Here is a 19452-nt window from a genome sequence, read left to right as displayed (position 1 = left end):
CAGCCCAAAAACGGGGATATTGATAGAAGAGTTCAAACAATTAAAAGTTAAGAATAATTAGAGACTTGAAAAATAAAATGTCAAAATATTGAAAAGGTTTTAACATATATTATGATCAAAGAGATAAGGGGCTGGAACTGTAGATCAGTGGTAGAGGCCTGCCCAGCATAGAGAGGCCTTGTATTTGGGTTTGATTCCCAATACCAAAAAAAAGATAAAAATGAGGAAGTAAGGACATGAACCACTAGAGTACATGATATAATACTAACAGGTTATTAAAAACAGAACTATTCAATTTTTACTTCTAATTATTCAAAGAAAATGATCTTCAAATTTGAAAGAGCATTGCTGAACTTTTAGATAAAGCATGAAAACTCTACCTAGCTGCTTTATTTGAATTCGAGTTTACTTAAATTAATCCAAGGGTATAGACAAAAACTTGGAAACATGATAAGGGAAATGCTTTAAGAAGTCAGAAAGAATAGACAGTTGCCAGAGTAGAAATGAGGAAATGCTGCTCCGATTGTCAAAATGTAAGGCTGAGTAAAGAAAGGTGTTATGATTTGGATCTAAAAATGTCCCCTAAACAGTTCATGTGTTAGGCAATGTAGCAATGTTTAGAGGTGAAAAGACAGAATTATGAAAGCTGTAACTTCACTGGTGGGCTAATATATTCAATGGATTAATAACATGAGACTATGAAGTGGTAACTGAAAAGTCAAGTGGGGTGTGGTTGGAGGAAGTAAGTCACTGGGGGTGTGGCTTTGGACTATATCTGTCCCTGGCCTTCTCCTCTCTCTGCCTGCTTCCTGGTAGCCATGACCTGAGCAGCTTTCCTCTGCCATGCGCTTCTGTCATGATGCTTTGCTTTACCTCAAGCCCAGAGCAATGGAGTCAGCTGATCACAGACTGAGATCTCTGAAATTGGGAGCCCAAAATAAACTTTTCCTTCTTTCAGTTGCTCTTCTCAGGTAGTTGACTGCTCTGATGAAATGCTGATTAGCACAAGATGAAAATGTGATCTCAGTACTATAGACTAAATGCCAACATCCAGATAATTCTAAGACTGATTATTATACAGATGACTTCTTAAGACCTACACGGAGAACAAGCATTTTACTGATGATGAAATCTTATCTGTGTAAAATACTTCTGAGTTCAGAGTTTACAAAGTACCCTCATACCACAAATCTTTGATTTTCAGAGTCTTGTGAAAAAAGGGCAGGTCCCTCTACAACCTGCACATTCTTTTTTTTTTTTTTAAGTATATATATATATATACACATATATATATATGTGTGTATATATATATACTTTTTAAGTATATATATGTATATATATACTTTTTTAAGTATATATATACATATACACATATGTGTATGTGTATATAAATATATATATACACATAAATATATTTAGTTGTAGATGAACACAATACCTTTTTAAAAAAATTTTTTAGTTGTTGATGGACTTTTATTTTATTCATTTATTTATATGTGGTGCTGAGAATTGAACCCAGGGCCTCACACATGCTAGGCAAGCACTCTACCACTGAGTCAAAATCCCAGTCCACAATACCTTTATTTTATTTATTTTTTAATGTGGTATGAGGATCGAACCCAGCGCCTCACATGTGCCAGGCAAGCACTCTAACATTGAGCCTCAACCCCAGCAACCTGCACTCTTAAACATATTAGGAATTCAGGGTTCAAGACAGTTTGATCTGCTAAGGTTATAACTCATTCCAGTAAGAAAATCAGGACTCAAATCAAGTCTCCCAATTCCTAATGGAGTTCTCCTTTTATATCACACTGTTCTTCAAGTCAGCATGAGTTAAGACTAAGTCATGCTGAGATGATATAAGAAACTGTTTCAAAATAATGGAAAGGTCAGAGTGGGAAATGAGTAGAATGTGGATGAAAAAAGACTATATAGAAGCTAATAGTATATACATAGGAATTAATTTATAATCATCTTTCTATTTTTGTAATGCTTGAAACCCGTCATGATAAAACTCAAAAACATACAAACATGCCAATTAACATCTTCAATAGGTTTACTACATTGGTAATACATGAATATAGACCTTCAGTATATCTGAAGGTCAGCATTTTTTAAGACATTTATTAAAGTCTCATGCAATGCCCTCATCTACAAAAATATTGAGAGAAAAAAATGAAAAATGGTATGCCTGAGTATTAACCTCCTTCAAATCAAAAGGAAAACAAGATGGTAAGAAATGTTAGAAACACATCCTTTGTTGAAGAATGAACTAAATTTTTCTTGGGGTTAAGGGAAGATCTAGGGAGTAATTAAGATCTGTCTTCCAAGTAGTTTTAAAGTAAATAGACAAACTTATTCTGTCAAGTTACAGAGGATAGAATTAACAACAATGAATGGAAGACTCAAGAAGGCCAAACTCCAAACTCTTTTGTATAAAAACTCACTCTTGCCCCACAGTGGCACAAGCTAATCCTGGCAACTCTAGAGGCTGAGGAAGGAAGATCACAAGTTCAAGACCAACCTCAGCAACTTAGCAAGGCCCTAAGCAACTTAGTGAGACCCTGTCTCAAAATAAAAATATAAAGGGCTGGGGATGTGGCTCAATGGTAAAATGCCTCTGGGTTCAATCCCTGGTACGAAAAAAAAAAAAAAAAAAAAAAAAATTCACTCTTCCTTATGGTTCATGACTCATGTACTACTCACTAACAAACCTTACTACAGTCAACTAATTCTTTTCTAGCTGTCTTCTCCTCATTAAAAAAAATACTTGGCTCCTAGCTCAGTTTCTCCTCTATCCTACATCCATCACCACTTATCTATGCCTGATAAAATACAGGATTCCCCATTAAATCTGAATTTCAGGGTTGGGATTGTAGCTCAGTGGTACAGCATTCACCTAGCATATATGAGGCACTGGGTTAAATTCTCAACACCACTTAAAAATAAATAAAAGTTGTTTTTTTTTTTAAGTTAATTCTTTAAAAAATCTGAATTTCAGATAAATACGAGCAATTTTTTTAGTATAAGCAAGCTTCATGCTATACTTGGGCAATATTTATACTAAAAGTCTGTTTGTTGTTAATCTGAAATTCAGATTTAACTGAGCATCATATATTTCTAAATGCTAAATCTGGTAACCCTAATTTAGGTGAATTTCATATCAAAGCAGACCACCTATCCAACATCTGGTCCTCAACTTTTCTTACCTCCTCAATTCTAGTAACTATGATGGACATAACCAAGACAAGGTTCCCAAATTCAGCAAGTCCTTACTACTGTCCATACTGCTAAGTAACCCTTACACTGCTATATATCTACCCTAACAGTTACTATAAATTAAACCTATTCTTTCCTTCTCTGTCATCTCACATCTTTAATGTGACCTTGCATTTTTTTAATGGTGCTGATTAAATTTTGTGTAGTACAACCATATAACCATCCTTTAAAACTCTGAAATCCAGTCAGGTACAGTGGTGTACGCCTGTAATCCTAATGACTCTAGAGACTGAAGCAGGAGGATTACAAATTCAAGGCCAGCTTCACCAATTCTGCAAGACCCTCAGCAACTTAAAGAGATCCTATTTCAAAAAATAAAAAGGGCTGGGAACTATAACTCAGCAGTAAAACACCCCTGGGTTCAATCTCCAGTACACACAGTCTAAAACCCATATTCTTTTTTTTTTTTAAGTCCCCTCATATTTTATTTTTTATTATTTATTTTTTTAATTAAAAATCATAAATTTACATAGGGCAATGTTGTTTGATTCATTCTGTTATTTTTTTCCCTTCCCCCCCACCCCTCCCACCCCTCTTTTTCCTCTATACAGTCCTTCCTTCCTCCATTCTTACCACCCTCCTTATCCCTAATCCTAAACCTAACCCTAACCCTAACACTAACCCCTCCTACCCCCCATTATATGTCCTCATCCGCTTATCAGCGAGATCATTCGTCCTTTAGTTTTTTGAGATTGGCTTATCTCACTTAGCATGATATTCTCCAATTTCATCCATTTGCCTGCAAATGCCATAATTTTATCATTCTTCATGGTGGAGTAATATTCCATTGTATATATATGCCACAGTTTCTTTATCCATTCATCAACTGAAGAACATCTAGGTTGGTTCCACAATCTGGCTATAGTGAATTGAGCAGCTATGAACGTTGATGTGGCTGTATCTCTGTAGTATGCTGATTTTAAGTCCTTTGGGTATAGGCCAAGGAGTGGGATAGCTGGGTCAAATGGTGGTTCCATTCCAAGCTTTCTGAGGAATCTCCATACTGCTTTCCAGAGTGGCTGCACTAATTTGCAACCCCAGCAGCAATGTATAAGTGTACCTTTTTCCCCACATCCTCACCAACACGTATTGTTGCTTGTGTTCTTGATAATCACCATTCTAATTGGGGTGAGATGAAATCTTAGGGTAGTTTTGATTTGCATTTCTCTTATTACTAGAGATGTTGAACATTTTTTCATATATCTGTTGATTGCTTGTACATCTTCTGTGAAGTGTCTTCATTTCCTTAGCCCATTTGTTGATTGGATTATTTGTATTCTTGGTGTAGTTTTTTGAGTTCTTTATAGATTCTGGAAATTAGTGCTCTATCTGAAGTATGAGTGGCAAAGATATTCTCCCACTCTGTAGGCTCTCTCTTCACATTACTGATAGTTTCCTTTGCTGAGAGAAAGCTTTTTAGTTTGACTCTATCCCAGTGGTTGATTCTAGCTTGTATTTCTTGTGCTATGGGAGTCCTGTTAAGGAAGTCTGATCCTAAGCCAACAAGTTGAAGGTTTGGACCTCCTTTTTCTTCTATAAGATGCAGGGTCTCTGGTCTGATTCCGAGGTCCTTGATCCATTTTGAGTTGAGTTTTGTGCAGGGTGAGAGATAGGGGCTAAAACCCATATTCTTGGGTTAGGGAGTTAGCTCAGTTGGTAGAGTGCTTGCCTTGCAAGCAAAAGGCCCTGGGTTCGATCCCCAGTACCACAATAAATAAAATAAAAATAAAAAATAAAACCCATATGCTACTTTTATGCTAATCTTACACTACTAGAAATTAAGATTGTAATTTTTACATAGATATTTAGTCACATTATACACTTTAACATTCATTTACTGTGTTATTTTTCTGATTATAAAAATACATGCTCAGAATAGAAATTTCAAAAATTAGTTTAAATATTAAGAAAAACTAATAGTACATATAATCCCCAAAATGTTAAATGTAAAAGAAAATGTAATTATATACAAAGTGTTCATATTACAAGTTAAAAGAGGCAGATTACAAAACAATATATCTCATTCAATTCCAACACCTAACAATATTAGTGGTTAACAATTACTGAGCTCATTCTGGGAGTCAGAAACTATACCACATGCTTTACATATATTTCCTTATGTAATTCTCACAAGTATTTCTGCAAAATAGATACTATTGACTCTTACAAGTGGAAAAACTGACACCTAAAGAGGTTAATTAACTTGGCTAAGGGATACTAAGCAATGGTAGAGACATACAAACTCAGGCAGTCTGATTTCAGAATAAACACGCTTTTTTTTTTTTTTTTTTTTGTGGTGCGGGGGATTGAACCCAGGGCATTCCGCTTTCGAGGCAAGCATTCTACCAACTGAGTTATATTCCCAGCCCAGAATAAACACACTTAGTTACATATATCAAAAATAATAATAATAATAATTCAACAATGATTCTGAGTTGTGTTATTATAAGTGACATTTATTTTGTGACTTTGCTGCATTTTTCATATTTCTAAATGTGAATTAATTACTATTTTTGTCTTTTAATGTCCAAGTATAATTAGATAATCATCTGTGGGGGCTTAATAGGACTTAAATAATTTCAGATTCCTTTGAACTAAGGATCTGTAGCTAATCAATTAGTGACTGGAATTATCTTTTAGTCAGTAGACTAACTCAAAAAAGACAAAAACTAATATATATTTAAGAATTATAAAAGTTTTTACCTGTCAGATCATATTCTGTTTTACAGATGGAACAGGCTCAGAATTCAGGAGATGTATATAACATCAACAAGGTAAGTTTGTGTCAGGGCAGAAACTAGAACTCAGGTCTTTCTGATTTTGTTGCTGTTATGGTTTGGATATGAGGTTTCCCCTAAAGTCCACATGCAAGACAATGCAAGAAGGTTCAAAGAAGAAAGGACCAGGTTGTAAAAGTCTTAATCCAATCAATGAATGAATCCCCTGATAGGGATTAAGTGAGTGGTAACTAAAGTGGTAGGGTGTGGCCGGAGAGGGGGGCATTGAAGTATATATTTGCATCTGGCAAGTGGAGGCCTCTCTCTCTGCTTCCTGATCATGATGTGAGCTGCTTTCCTCCACCACACTCTCCCTCCATGACGTTCAGTCTCACCTTGAGCCACACAGAATGGAGCCAGCCTTCTAGGGACTAGGACCTCTGAAACCATGAGCCCCCAAATAAACTTTTGCTCCTTTAAAATTGTTCTGATCATGGGCTGGGGCAGTAGATCAGTGGTACAGCACTTGCCTAGCATGGTTGAGGCCCTGGGTCTGATCTTCAGCACCACATAAAAATAACTAAATAAAATAAAGGTATTGTGTCCATCTACAACTAAAAAAATAATAATTTTTTTAAATTTCTCTGGTCAGATCTTTTAGTCACAGCAGTAAAAAAAAGCTGACTAAAACAGTTGCCCACATTTGACCAGAACAAAAGCCTTTCCTATCCTATTTCCTACTTTAGATTCACTTATCAGAGACCAAAAGCTGAAACATAATAGAAACACAAAAGCTTCTCTTTTATTCTCGATTACTCAAAACGAATAAGGTCTGCCTGGCATATAAAAGCATATTTAGATAGAAGAGTCTAAAGGATATTCTAAAAGACAAATTGAAGGATTTGAGAGTTGGTATGGGAAAAAGAAAAACTGAAAAAGTAGATATAACAAGAAAAACAAAATACCCAAGAATCCAACATAAGGTACTCTAATACTACTAAAACTAAGAGTTGCTTCAAATTCAATCAACTTCTAAATGAAAGTTCTTAGAGTATGAAAAACAACCTTACAAAACTGAACTGAAGAACTGAAGGGCTAGGGAAATAGCTCAGTTGGTAGAGTGCATGCCTCACAAGCACAAGGCCCTGGGTTCAATCCTCAGTACCAAAGGGGGGCGGGGGGGGACTGAACCAAGACAGAAGAATGAAATAACACATAATCTCATATTTATAATTATATATTCCCATTGGCATTCTCACAAACTCTATTCTCTCACCTTTACTCAACTAAAAATCTATGTGAGTATAATGTTAGAAAACTAAATAAAGGAAAACAATATTATAACCTCCAGTAGTCAAAGACACTTTAATTAATAAAGTGATGAGAAAGATAAATAATGAAAACAAGGAATGTGTTTAAACGTTATGTCTAACAGCCAAACAAAAAAGATTCACAGGTACTCTAACATTAACATAAACATGAAAGTGAAATGTCACGTATCTGTGAGTGAAGATGCAACAGTGCATCCCACATTTTAATTATTTGTGCTATCATTCATAAAACGTTAGACCTTTTTGGTTAAGCACTATTTAATGAAGTAACTGATCGAAGAATTAAGATGCCTACATGCTCTAGTTTAAACTTCATAGATTACATACATTATGATTATAAACAAGTTGCTTTGCCTCTAATTTTACTTTCTGTCACAGAGTAGAAATCACCAATCTCCAAAGAAGGAATAGAAAAATACTACATAGATAATAACATTTTTATAACTATTTATAGTTTCCTTTCGTGTAAAAGATTCAACCCTAAGACACAATGTGAAAATTTCCATTTTACAGATGAAAACTGACATTCAGAGAAGTTAAGGGGCAGGTCAAGACCACAGTACAATTTACACAAATTTTTTTTCTTTTCTCCTTAATTTTTTTTTTTTTTTTAATTTTTGCAATACTGGGGTGCTCTACGCTGAGAACTGAGCTATATTCCTAGTCCTTTTTATTTTTTGAAACAAGGTCTTACTAAATTATCCAAGCTGACCTCAAACTTGTGATCCTCCTGCCTCAACCTCCTAAGTAGGTAGGATTATGGGAGTGTGCCACACAAGAGCTTTTTCTTAGCCAACAGTTTACTCCCTCACAAACTTAATAACAGTTGTTTTCTCATGCCCAAATAAATGACTTTGAGGACTACCCAAGAAAATCTGTCTACAATTAAACAAAAAAGGATCACTTGAGGTTGTTATGAGCCATAAGTATCTAAAAGGTCATTATCTAAGTATAAAATTATGATTAAAAATAAGTTAAATATGTCATTAAAAATGTTTCTATATGGGCATGTATTACTGTGCCTAGTTTATTTTTTCTTTTTGATATTATCATAAATGGAATCAATTTAATTTCATTTTCAGATTGTCTATTGCTAATGTACAGAAATATAACTGATTTTTGTATATTTGTCTTGCGTCCTTCTACCTTGCTTAAGTTGTTTATTCTAATAGTTTTGTTGTTGTTTTCATAGTATTATCTATATACATAAGGTCATCTCCTCTACAAAGATATTTTTACTTCAAAATGAAACAAAGTTAGTTTCTGGGCTCAGTGATAGAGTGCTTATCTCATGAGCATAATTCCCTAGGTTCCATTCCTAGCAACTCAAAAAAAATTTTTTTTAAGTTTCTGAAAGTACTGCTATTTACTAAATTTAAGTAGGCCTCTTACATGCTGCCTTGCTTGGTTAGAGGGAAGGGAGCTGTGGAGGAGGGGAGAAGAATTTCATCAGGAAAATTTAAAAGTCTCTGAAATCAGATAAGATACTTGAAGCTATAAAATATGAATAAGAGCAGGCAACAGCTTGTAGGCTGTAGTAACAATCCTAAACCAAACTAAAAGAGTGACAGACTGTGGTTTAAAGAAAATATGCAATCTGGAAGTTTGCACCTTCAGTTATTGCTACTACAAGGTAATTAGTACCATTTATGGTAAAAATATGTAACATTTTAAAATATAATTCCAAGTCTTCATTATAATAATAAGGAATTCCAAATTAGCTGGGAGCTATCTTGTCTCAACAGAAATTCTTTTGATTATACAGTCAATGGCTCAAAAGCCACTCTTAAGTTACAAAGAATATATCAGAGGCATATAATATAATAACATCTGAAGGTCAAATATGCAGTCTATTGCAAATACTTTATGAGACTTTAGTGAGAACACTATCAATACCAGTTATTTATATTCTTCAATGTTGAATCTGAACATACCTCTAAGAGAGCTCTGTTTAGTGAAGGCTCTACGACACAGTATTATGTAGAAATTTACAAGCTGCTGAAACTTAATTCAAAAATCACTACAATGTAAAAACAACTTTTCTGTTCTTCAAGGTCAAAATGAAAATTGTCCCATCTTTCCCTCCCCACCCCCAAGAAAATCGAGTATTTAAAAGATGTTAGATGAAACAAGCCAATGCTTTTATAACAAAATCTCCTGCAAAGAAACAGCTTAAGATACCCATATTCTACTTCAATATTGATTCTAAGCCTTTTAACAGTTTAAGCTGACCACAAACCTCCCCTTCCACTTCTATATAACATTCTCCGCCTCAAACTTCCTTTTAAAAAAAATGAGCCTTCCTACCATTCAAACTGGTAAATTTCTTTACCAGTTGCCTAGAAAATCCCAGGAATAAAATATTTTTTTCATATTCCTATTGTTATTCTCTTTAAATATGTAGCTTTGATAATTCTTTAAGATGACCCGTAATAAAAACGGGTCATCTTTATTACTGTAAAGAAAAATCATGAGTCAGCACATCAATTCAGTTTTTTGGGGTAGGATACAAATTTTAGATGACCAAACTCATTTTACTGACCTCAATCCTAAAATCTAAGCCAGGTGCTTAACTTTGGATGTTATTTTATAATATTAAAAGGAAGATTTTGTAGCTGTTATCTCATCTGGAGACTGTTTGAAACATATCCTTCAGAATAGGCTGAGAATTCTACAATTATTTATTTCTACATTGTTGAAGCATGATATGATCCATTTTAGAATTGTAGATGTACTGACATTTTTCTTTGAGTATTCTTGACCGTGTTTGAATAAATTAAAAATCTGGGTTCTTGAGTGGTAGCAGAATCATCTTTTTATTTAAAAAAAAAAAAAAAGAGCTTTTCTATGCCTCCCATCTCTTACCTTACATACCACAACTCCCAATGAAAAATATTTTACCTAACATGTGGGTAAAACACAATTTTAATACACTGCTTACACTTAAAAGCATGTTGTTACAGTACAACAATATAGCCCATATAGAACCCCACAACACTAAATTTAAAGGTTAAAACAAAAATGTCCCACGACAGTCTAAGTAACTTAAGGAACAAATAAGGCATGCTAACTACTGTATTATATCACTAAATTTTCATTTAAGGGCAAAATTTCTCCATGTTAAGCATATTTTTTCAAAATGTAGATTTAAGCAGGGAAAGGTGGAACATGTCTATAATTCCAACTATTTTGGAAGGCTGAAGCAGGAGGATGGAAAATTCAAGGTCAGCCTGGGCAACTTAGGAGACCCTGTCTCAAAATAAAATAAAAAGGGTTAGGGATGTAGTTCAGTGGTACAGCACCCCTGGGTTCAATGTCCAGGACTGCAAAAATATTTTTTTTAAAAAGCACATTTAAGAAAAGAATCTAACTTCCTATTGGCCAACAAGCCAAATAAAAAGAGTAATGTAAGAAGTTGGAACATTTAAAATAAAATGTAATTGGCCCAATTCACACAGCAACACTGACATTTTACTATACTTCCCAAACTTTAAGAACCATATTATATATGTGCCACAAATTAGATGATAAAGCAGGAAAACAGCAATTACAGATATCCATAAGTTACAGAAGGATGCTATCAGTACTCTAAGTATTTATCAACGAATACTAAAGTAAGGTATACTATACTGGACAAGGTACAGATCAGGGAATATCCAGAAACTAGTCACTTTCCCTCATCTAATGAAAAAACAATAATCAGTTGAGTGTAAAGGCCGGGCATGGTGGTGCATGCCTATAATCCAAGCAATTTGGAAGGCTGAGGTAGGAAGATAACAAGTTCAAAGACAGCCTCAGCAGCTTAGCAAGGGCCAAGACAACTTAGTAAGACCCTGTCTCAAAATTTTTTAAAAAAGGGGACTGGGGATGTGGCTCAGTAATTAAGCATGGCTGGGTTCAATTCCCCATACCAAAAAAAAAAAGAAAGAAAGAAAGAAAAAGAAAAGGTATAAGGTTTATGTTTGAATAATCTCAGACTTTTCAAAGTGTTTGCATTCATTTTCCTATCAGATCACTGCAAAAATCTCCTTATGAAGAGTCTTATCACTAACAATAAGTGACAAATCCAAGATCACAAAGATAGTTAATCAGATCTGAAATATGATTCAAAAACTAGGTTCACTCGCCAGGTGCAGTGCCCATGCCTATAATCCCAGCTTGGGAGGCTGAGGCAGGAGAATGGCAAGTTCAAAACCAGCCTTACCAAAAGCGAGGCACTAAGCAACTCCGTGAGACCCGTCCCTAAAAAAATACAAAATAGTGCTGGGGATGTGACTCAGTGGTTGAGTACCCCTGAGTTCAATCCCCAGTACCCACCCCACCAAAAACAATGTTTACTAGGAAAAAACAAGATCTTCCTTTAAGTTCACTTTTTTTAACCCCTTCCTAGTTAAATTGTCATTTAACTTTTAAAACCTAGGTTCTTACAGAAAACAAGTTAATTCAGTTTTTTATATTTAAAACAGCCAAAATCACTACTTTTTTAGCCAGTCCACCCTTCAACAAACAATCATATGAAAAACATTCCATCAGTGATGTACTGTGTCCTCACAACTATGCTGGGCACTGGGGGTGACTATGAAAATTCTAATGGGTGCTTCTTACTTTTCAGAAATTTTATACCCTTTTGATAAAAAGGGAAAAGAAAACAAACTATTCAACCAACCCTCCTAAGAGTAGAGAAACCTTACAGTGTGGTTCTACAAAATCCCAAGTGACAAGGACACCAAGAAGAAAGACAGTAATCAGTTTAGTTTAAAAGGAGTTGGGAGGGGCAGGGCTACAGTTGTGGCTCAGTAGGTAGAGCACTTGCCTTGCATATGTGAGGCCCTGGGTTCCATCCTCAGCACCACATAAAAAATAAATAAAGGTATTGTGTCCATCTACATCTAAAAAAAAGTTAAAAAAAAAAATTCAGGGGCGAAAAATGAAGTTTTACAGGACACTAAAGGATGGGGAGGAATTGGAAAAGCAGAATTAAAGCATCACATCAATGTTCCTAGCTGCTCAATTCACAATAGCCAGATTGTGGAACCAACCTAGATGTCCTTCAATTGATGAGTGGATAAAGAAACTGTGGTATATATATACAATGGAATATTACTCTGCCATAACGAACGATAAAATGATGGCATTTGCAGGCAAATGGATGAAATTGGAGACCATCATGCTAAGTGAGATAAGCCAATCTCAAAAAACTAAAGGACGAATGATCTCGCTGATAAGTGGATGATGACACATAAGGGGGAGGGTGGGGGGAGTTAGTGTTAGGGTTAGGGTTAGGGTTAGGGAGGGGGACAAGAATGGAGGAAGAAAGGACTGTTTAGAGGGAAAAGAAGGGTGGGAGGGGTGGGGGGAGGGAAAAATAATAGAATGAATCAAACAACATTACCATATGTAAATTTATGATTATACAAATGGTATGCCTTTAACCCATGTACAGACAAACAACATGTATCCCATTTGTTTACAATAAAAAAAAAATTTAAAAAAATAAAAGATTTTCAATCAAAAAAAAAAAAGAATTAAAGCATCATGTACATATACAAAGATAGAGAAGATGAAGCAAGAATGATATATATGAAGAGAATAACCCAACCTGCCTGGGAAATAGGTGAATGCTGAGGCATGAGATATAATTTGGTAAATTAAGTGGGGTTGGCTCCCAATAGACTGTTATGTCACAGAGAGATGCTGTTAAAATATTAAAGTTATATTTTTAATAAAGTTAATATTTTAAAATACTTTGAAAAGAGCCTTAAAGACTTTCTAGTCAATTCTTTTTCAACAGATGAGGAAATCAACAATCTATAAGAGCTAATGGCTAGCATAAGGACAGAGGAAGTGAAATGCAAAATAAAACTCAGACCCCTATTCAGGAACCCTGGTCTAGTGATAGGCAAACATTGTATGAAAAAGCAAGCATATATGTTCAAGGAATGATAAGAATATCAATATATAAGAATATGGAAATATACACATAAGAAAGTAATGTGTCTTGGGAACTAGAAGAGATCAGTTCCTGAGGACAGTAGAAATTACAGTGGCATTACAAATGAGCAAAGACCACTGTTTTGTTTTGTGGTATTGGGAATGAAACCCAAAGGACTCTAGATCTACACCCCTAGTCTTTTTTTTTTTTTTTTTTTTTTTTTTTTTTTTAAGAGACAGGATCTCCCTAAGTTGCCCAGGCTGGCCTCAACCTCCCAAGTACCTGGGATTACAGTCATGGGCTACTGTGCCCAAAAACCACTGTGTTTGCCAGAAGGAATCACTTTAAAGAAAGCAGCAAATCCCTTGTACCAAAAAGAAAAAAAAAAAAAAAGAAAGCAGCAATCCAGGAGTAAAAAAGAGGCAGAAACTAATTATCAGAGTAATAAAGGAAAGGGGCAGATAAAAAGTAGACGTAGCAAGGTATAATGCAACAAAAGGAAGAAAAGGACTGGCCCACAAAGAAAGCTGCAAGACCAAGAGAAAGGAAATCTAACTAAGTCTGAAGGTGAAAAAGAAAGACTAAGTCAGATCCTAGGTAAGATAGGGATGTTGAGGGGGTGTAAAGAACTAATTAAGGAACAGCTGGACTTTTTTAAAGAAAGTACTTAAAAAGATGAGTTCAAATAAAGATTAAGCATTATTTCTCACCCATAAAATAGCCCTCACCATAAAAGATACTCTTTTCAATTTGATATCAGGTCTAACAAAAATTACAGATTAGTATTTAAGAAGGGTAGATATTTTTAAAAATCCAAACTAACTTCAAACTTTTACAAATCTATTTATCTGACCAATTAGCATGTGGTTTGTAACATCAAAGACACTGCCAATCATTTTATACTATAAACTTTACACCACATATTCCAAGGGCATTATGATTAGCATTCATTCAATATGTAAGAACAACCACTAAGCTATTATAAATGGTAAAATAAAAGTTTATTCCACACCATGTTCTCTAAATTTTCCATTTTTGTTTTTTTAATACTATTTCACTTGACTAGGTATGGAAAATGGTGCTATAAATGAACATATTTGCAATAAATCATTGATGACTGTTTTCAATTTTTTTTTTTTTTTAACTTCTAATAGTCATATTTTTCCCCTACTCCCTTTCAGAAAGAGACAGGTGGGGCACACAGATCAAAATGAGGCACACAAGAAGGTTCTAATCTGTTAAAACTGGGCTAAAGAGCCACACCTTCAAGCTACAGGCCTAAAATTCTCCAATTTCAATTTGGAAAATTATTTGGCACTATAAGGCAGATTAAGGAGACTGACAGCTTTCTGGCTGTCCACCTTTTCAACTGCCATGTCCCTAATCAAGGAAGGAGGCAATCCCTCTTAAAATAAGTAACACTCATTCAACTTAGGCCATAAATAAATATTAGGGCTAGATGCAATATCAGCAGGTTGCACAAATTTTCTTTTACCCATTTGGAAACAAGGATTTGAGCTCGAAATGTCAAGACCAACAAATAAATAATTTTTATAAAAAGCTAAGATAGAACACTACCATTTTTAAATTTTTTTTTTTTTTTTTTTAGTCGTCAATTAACCTTTATTTATTTATATGTGGTGCTGAGAATCGAACCCAGGGCCTCATACATGCCAGGCAAGAGCTGTACCACTGAGCCACAACCCCAGCCCCAACCATTTCTTTTAACTGGGTACTGCACCATGTTGTTGAACAACAGTCGTCAAAATTCAACATGTCTGGGGCTGGGGAGATAGCTCAGTTGGTAGAGTGCTTGCCTTGCAAGCACAAGGCTCTGGGTTCAATTCCCAGCACCGCAAAAAAAAAAAAAAAAATTCAACATGTCTGTCTGTGCTGGGCATGGTGGCACATGCCTGTAATCCGAGCAACTTGGAACCCAGCAACTTGGGAGGCTGAGGCAGGAGTTCAAAGCTAGACTCAGCAGTTTAGCAAGACCCTAAGCAACTTAGGGAGACCCTGTGTCAAAATAAAAAACATTAAAAGAGGGGGGTGTGGTGCTGGGGATGTAGCTCAGTGGTTAAGCACCCCTGCATTCAATCCCTGGTAGCAAAAAAAAGAAAGAAAGAAAAGAAAAAGAAAAATTCAACATGTCTGTAATCAGCAGTGGTTAGTAATGCACTTCTGCTTCATTTACAATAAATATTAGAAGTACAACCAAAACAGTAATTCGCATAAACAGAGTAGCCATCTTTAGACATGCACATGCTCCCTGGAGACTACAGTAGTTCAGCATTTACATGTCTTGGCTATAATAAAAAAGGAGAAGCTTCACTCCTCTTGGAGCTGATGAAACAAATACAAACAATATATGAAAAATTCAAAAATTTTTAGTCAAAATAATTGATTACTATGCAAATATCTCTCAATACATGCAGGACTTTTCCCAACCCCCAATAAAAAATGTAAACTCAGAAGAACTGTACTTATGGATTAGTAAAACAAATCCTATGGAACACTTAGAAAAAGTATTCCTGACTGTCCAACATTCAATACATTCCATAATGAGGCTCTTGTTATTAGGTGTACCATATCAACCACACCGTGCCTCAGTTTTCTTACTAGAGACATCTCCAAACTTAAGATGAACTCTAATTTGAATTAAACATTTGTTATTTCTATAATTAAGAAGCATACATAGTACCTTATGTTAAATATTGAAAACAGCTCTACTTTTGCTTCTCAAAATCAGTGGGTTTTAACTTTTTGAGAAATAATGTCGTATGTCTCTCTTAATTAATACAGAAAAATGATGTTTTAAAAACTTATGTCCTTAACTTTTAACAGATATTAGTGAGCTTGACCCCACAATACGTGTAACAAAGCAAACAATAAAGCCTAAGGTCTTTTAATACTAGGTACAGAAAGAAAATGTTGCATTACCAGGCACATTAAAAAAAAAAAATCATACCTCTTTTAAAATTTAGAGAATTCTCTTTCTTACAGGGTAAATAAGCCTATCAATAGTTAAGAAATGAATTTATTTTTAAAATGGAATTTAATTTTTAAGAATTGCAAAAATCTGTGATGTGAATCCTTCAAATTCCTACATTCAGATTATGCTGTTCAGAACATGCAGTTTTGGGGGTCTTCTGTGTGCCATTTAAATTTTTTTCAAATTTGCAGAGAAAGTATTATCGTTTTAAATTTAATGCTATCTCAATAATGCAGTCTATTTTACAAAGTAACATTTTACTTCATCAGATTAGTAGTACAGTTGACTTAGATGCTTTTGATCTGGAAACTGGGTGAATGAAACAACTCCTTCAAGTCTCTATCAGCTTTGTAATTCTATTTTATCTATGTAACTTATTCTGTTTCCTCTGCCTACTCCCTGATATCTGTCAGGAGAGTCAGAAAGACCAAGTCCTGTACGGAAATGTTTACGGATCAAATAAGAGAGGAGCCTTTCCTCCCATCATTCAGCTCCTATAATGTTTTATGATTATGTCCAGTAAACAAAATAGATTGACTCAATCCTAAACAATTCCTTCATCACAGGAAACCCTCCACAGAACCGTAGTTGCAAAAAGCATCCCTTTTAAAACCAACTTCAACTACCTACAACGGCACAAAGTCAAACTTATTCTCACTGACAAAAGGCTATGTGTGCATTCAACTCTGATCAACTCCGATCAACTCCAGAATTTAGTGTGTGAAAGTCAGGGAATAAAAAGTCACCTCCCTAAGCTATGAAACTTTTCTCCCCACATCCCAAACATTCTCAATGAAAGTTCTCTTGTCAACCAAGAGACAAGAGTCAAAAACACTAGCATAATTATGGGATCCAGGACCACATCCCAGCTGCCCTTGCTCAATGTTGTCAGTGGTTCACAGGCAGTTTTCCACTTTCCTTTCACCCTTCTCCCCTTTCTCATTCGAGAAAGCAATATTCACATCTCAGACCGCTGGCAAGAAAAGGGGAAGGGGGCTTGCCAAAGAAGGAAAATGGGGGGAAATTTTTCAGAACCACGGTTTCCAATGCCAACAGCAATGCAGAAGGCAATCTTGTGTAACTGGGTTATGGGGGACGCCCTATGGGGTATTAAAAAGATGTACAGTGTGTGTGCACTTGGAGCTCTCGGGGCGGACTGAAACCCTGGAGCAGAAAGTAAGAAAACCTGTGCTTTCCCTGCTTTCTTCTACTCTTCCCCCTCCAAGAGAGGAAGCTACAGAACCTGGGGGAGGGGCGGGATGTTATCGTTCTACTGGGGATAGACAAGACAGGCCTTTGGGTTCCTTTAGTTACCCCCAGTTAGAAGGGTCGCGGTGAGAAAAGGACGAGGGAATCCCTAAATATTGCCCGCCTCCGTTCAAAAGGAAAAAAGAGAGGAAATGATTAAATCCAGATGGAGCGCCCCAGAAAGCGCCCCCAGGTCACTCAACCCCCATTACCAAGCGGAAGGGCTGGGATAAAGGGGATGGAGGGTTGGAGGGCTGGTCAGGGAAGAGGCCCCACCCCCCGATTTAGGAGGGAAGAGGAGCCCCAGCTACCAGCCGTCCCCTCCTTCCCCGCACCTCCCCCCTTGGCCACCCCCACTTATCCCCCTTCCCTTCTTTTCCTTTCCTCCAGAGCCCGAGGCAGCCGCGGGGGAGGCGGCCGCTCCTTCCTCCCCTCACCCACTCTGTCCCCACCCCCACTCCGCTCCCACCTCCCGCTCGCCACGGGCCCGTTACCTGCTCGTCGAAGCGGCTGACCACGGCCTGGACCCATTCCACCGGCCTGTGCGCGGCCATGTCCTCCCCGCGGCCGGGGGGCGGCGGAGTGACGGGTCGGCCGGCGCCCAGAGCCGGGAAGAGGGCGGGGAGCGGGGGCTGAGGTGAGGGAAGAGGCGAGGAGAGGGTCTGAGGAGTGCAGGCTCCGAATGTTCCCACGGGGGTGGGGATGGGGGCTCTGAGCCGAGCCAGGAGGGGGAGAGGGGAAGGGGGCGTTGGCAAGGAGGCAGGAGGGAGGGGGGCAGGGGGAGGGGGACCCGGGGAGGGGAGGGGGGCCTCTTGGTCGGTCTCCCCACTAGCGCCGTCTCCCCTCAGCCATCACAGTCCGAGACGCCGCCATGACACCCCACCGGAAGTGGGATCCTTTCCACGGCCCGGGGAGAGGGAGAGCGAGCGAGCTAGAGATTGAGAGCGCGGCTGGGAAAGGGGAGGGGGAAGCGAGCGGGAAGGGGCCTGCCGCGCATGCGCCCGCTCCGGCCGGTTTCATTAATGAAAAAGCGAGTCCTCCTGGAGGTGACGTCACCTAACTCCTCAGGGCCTGGAGGCGCGCGTCCCTCAACGCCGCCGGGCTCACCTACACTGGCACTGGGCTGGAGCGGCTAGAGTCCGAGCTGACCCCCGAACATCCGCTCCCATCCCCAGCGCCACCTCGGGCTGCCCCTCCCCCGTCGGCGTCGGTGTTTGGAATGCTCCCGGGTTGGAAGTTAGGGCGTCCTGGGGCTAGCTTTTCTCCCATCGCGCAGATCTCTGACGCCGATCTCTTGGGGAGGCTTTACTCACCACTTCTCTGCCTTCTGCTCTCACACAACCTTTCCAGGGCCTCGGCAGCTTCTATAGACTGCTGAGAAATAATGCGAAAGAAGATCAAAAGAGATTCCGTGATTTTTTTTTTTAAGATCGCTTAAATTTCACAGCCTAGATCCAGGAACAAAGTATTCGGACTCCAGAATTCCAACCTGTACTTCCTCTTCTAAACTGATGGGCACTCAAGTTACTAAAACTTGTGCACCAGTTGAAAATAAGGTTCAAGTTTTACTGACCTCAAAAAACCTTTAAGGGTCTCCCATACATTAATTCAACATCTCATCTCAACCTTTCAACAAGCCTTTCCAAGAGGTATCGTTTATCCTCACCCAGATGAATAGGTTAAGGGGGGAGGTTCCGTGATTTGCCCAAGGTCACAGAGTTTATAGGGGGCAATCGGGGTGCAAATCCTGGAGCTGTGACTCCAAACACAATAAAGAGACTGGCTTTCCAGAAACAAGGCCCTTCTCTGGATTCCAGTACCAGAGTTGAAAGGACTTCATGTGGAATTGACTGTGCCATTTCCAGAAAGAGGATTACTTCCAAAACACAGAATGGTCTATCCATATCTGACATTGCACTTTGGAATGAGTTATTATTTTTAAATTTATCTTCC

The 19452-nt window shown here is 37.5% G+C and overlaps 1 protein-coding gene across 5 annotated transcripts in view; it reads right to left on the bottom strand.

The window, feature by feature from the left end:
* NF1 (neurofibromin 1) overlaps positions 1–18447 on the bottom strand; it is a 257173-nt gene extending 238726 nt beyond the window's left edge. For 3 of the 5 annotated variants that reach the window (XM_079130411.1, XM_079130413.1, XM_079130412.1), the window contains exon 1: positions 17994–18446. In XM_079130411.1, the coding sequence (XP_078986537.1) occupies positions 17994–18053 (60 nt within the window). In that variant the 5' untranslated portion in view covers positions 18054–18446. Of the gene's footprint in view, positions 1–17993 lie in introns of all 5 variants that reach the window. The other 2 variants (XM_079130415.1, XM_079130414.1) reach the window with 1 other exon arrangement.
* Positions 18448–19452: the final 1005 nt, after the last annotated feature.

The sequence above is a fragment of the Sciurus vulgaris genome (genome assembly GCF_902686455.1).
Source record: "Sciurus vulgaris genome assembly, chromosome: 3".
Taxonomy (NCBI): Eukaryota; Metazoa; Chordata; class Mammalia; order Rodentia; family Sciuridae; genus Sciurus; species Sciurus vulgaris.
This window is presented reverse-complemented; position numbering and strand designations above follow the sequence as displayed.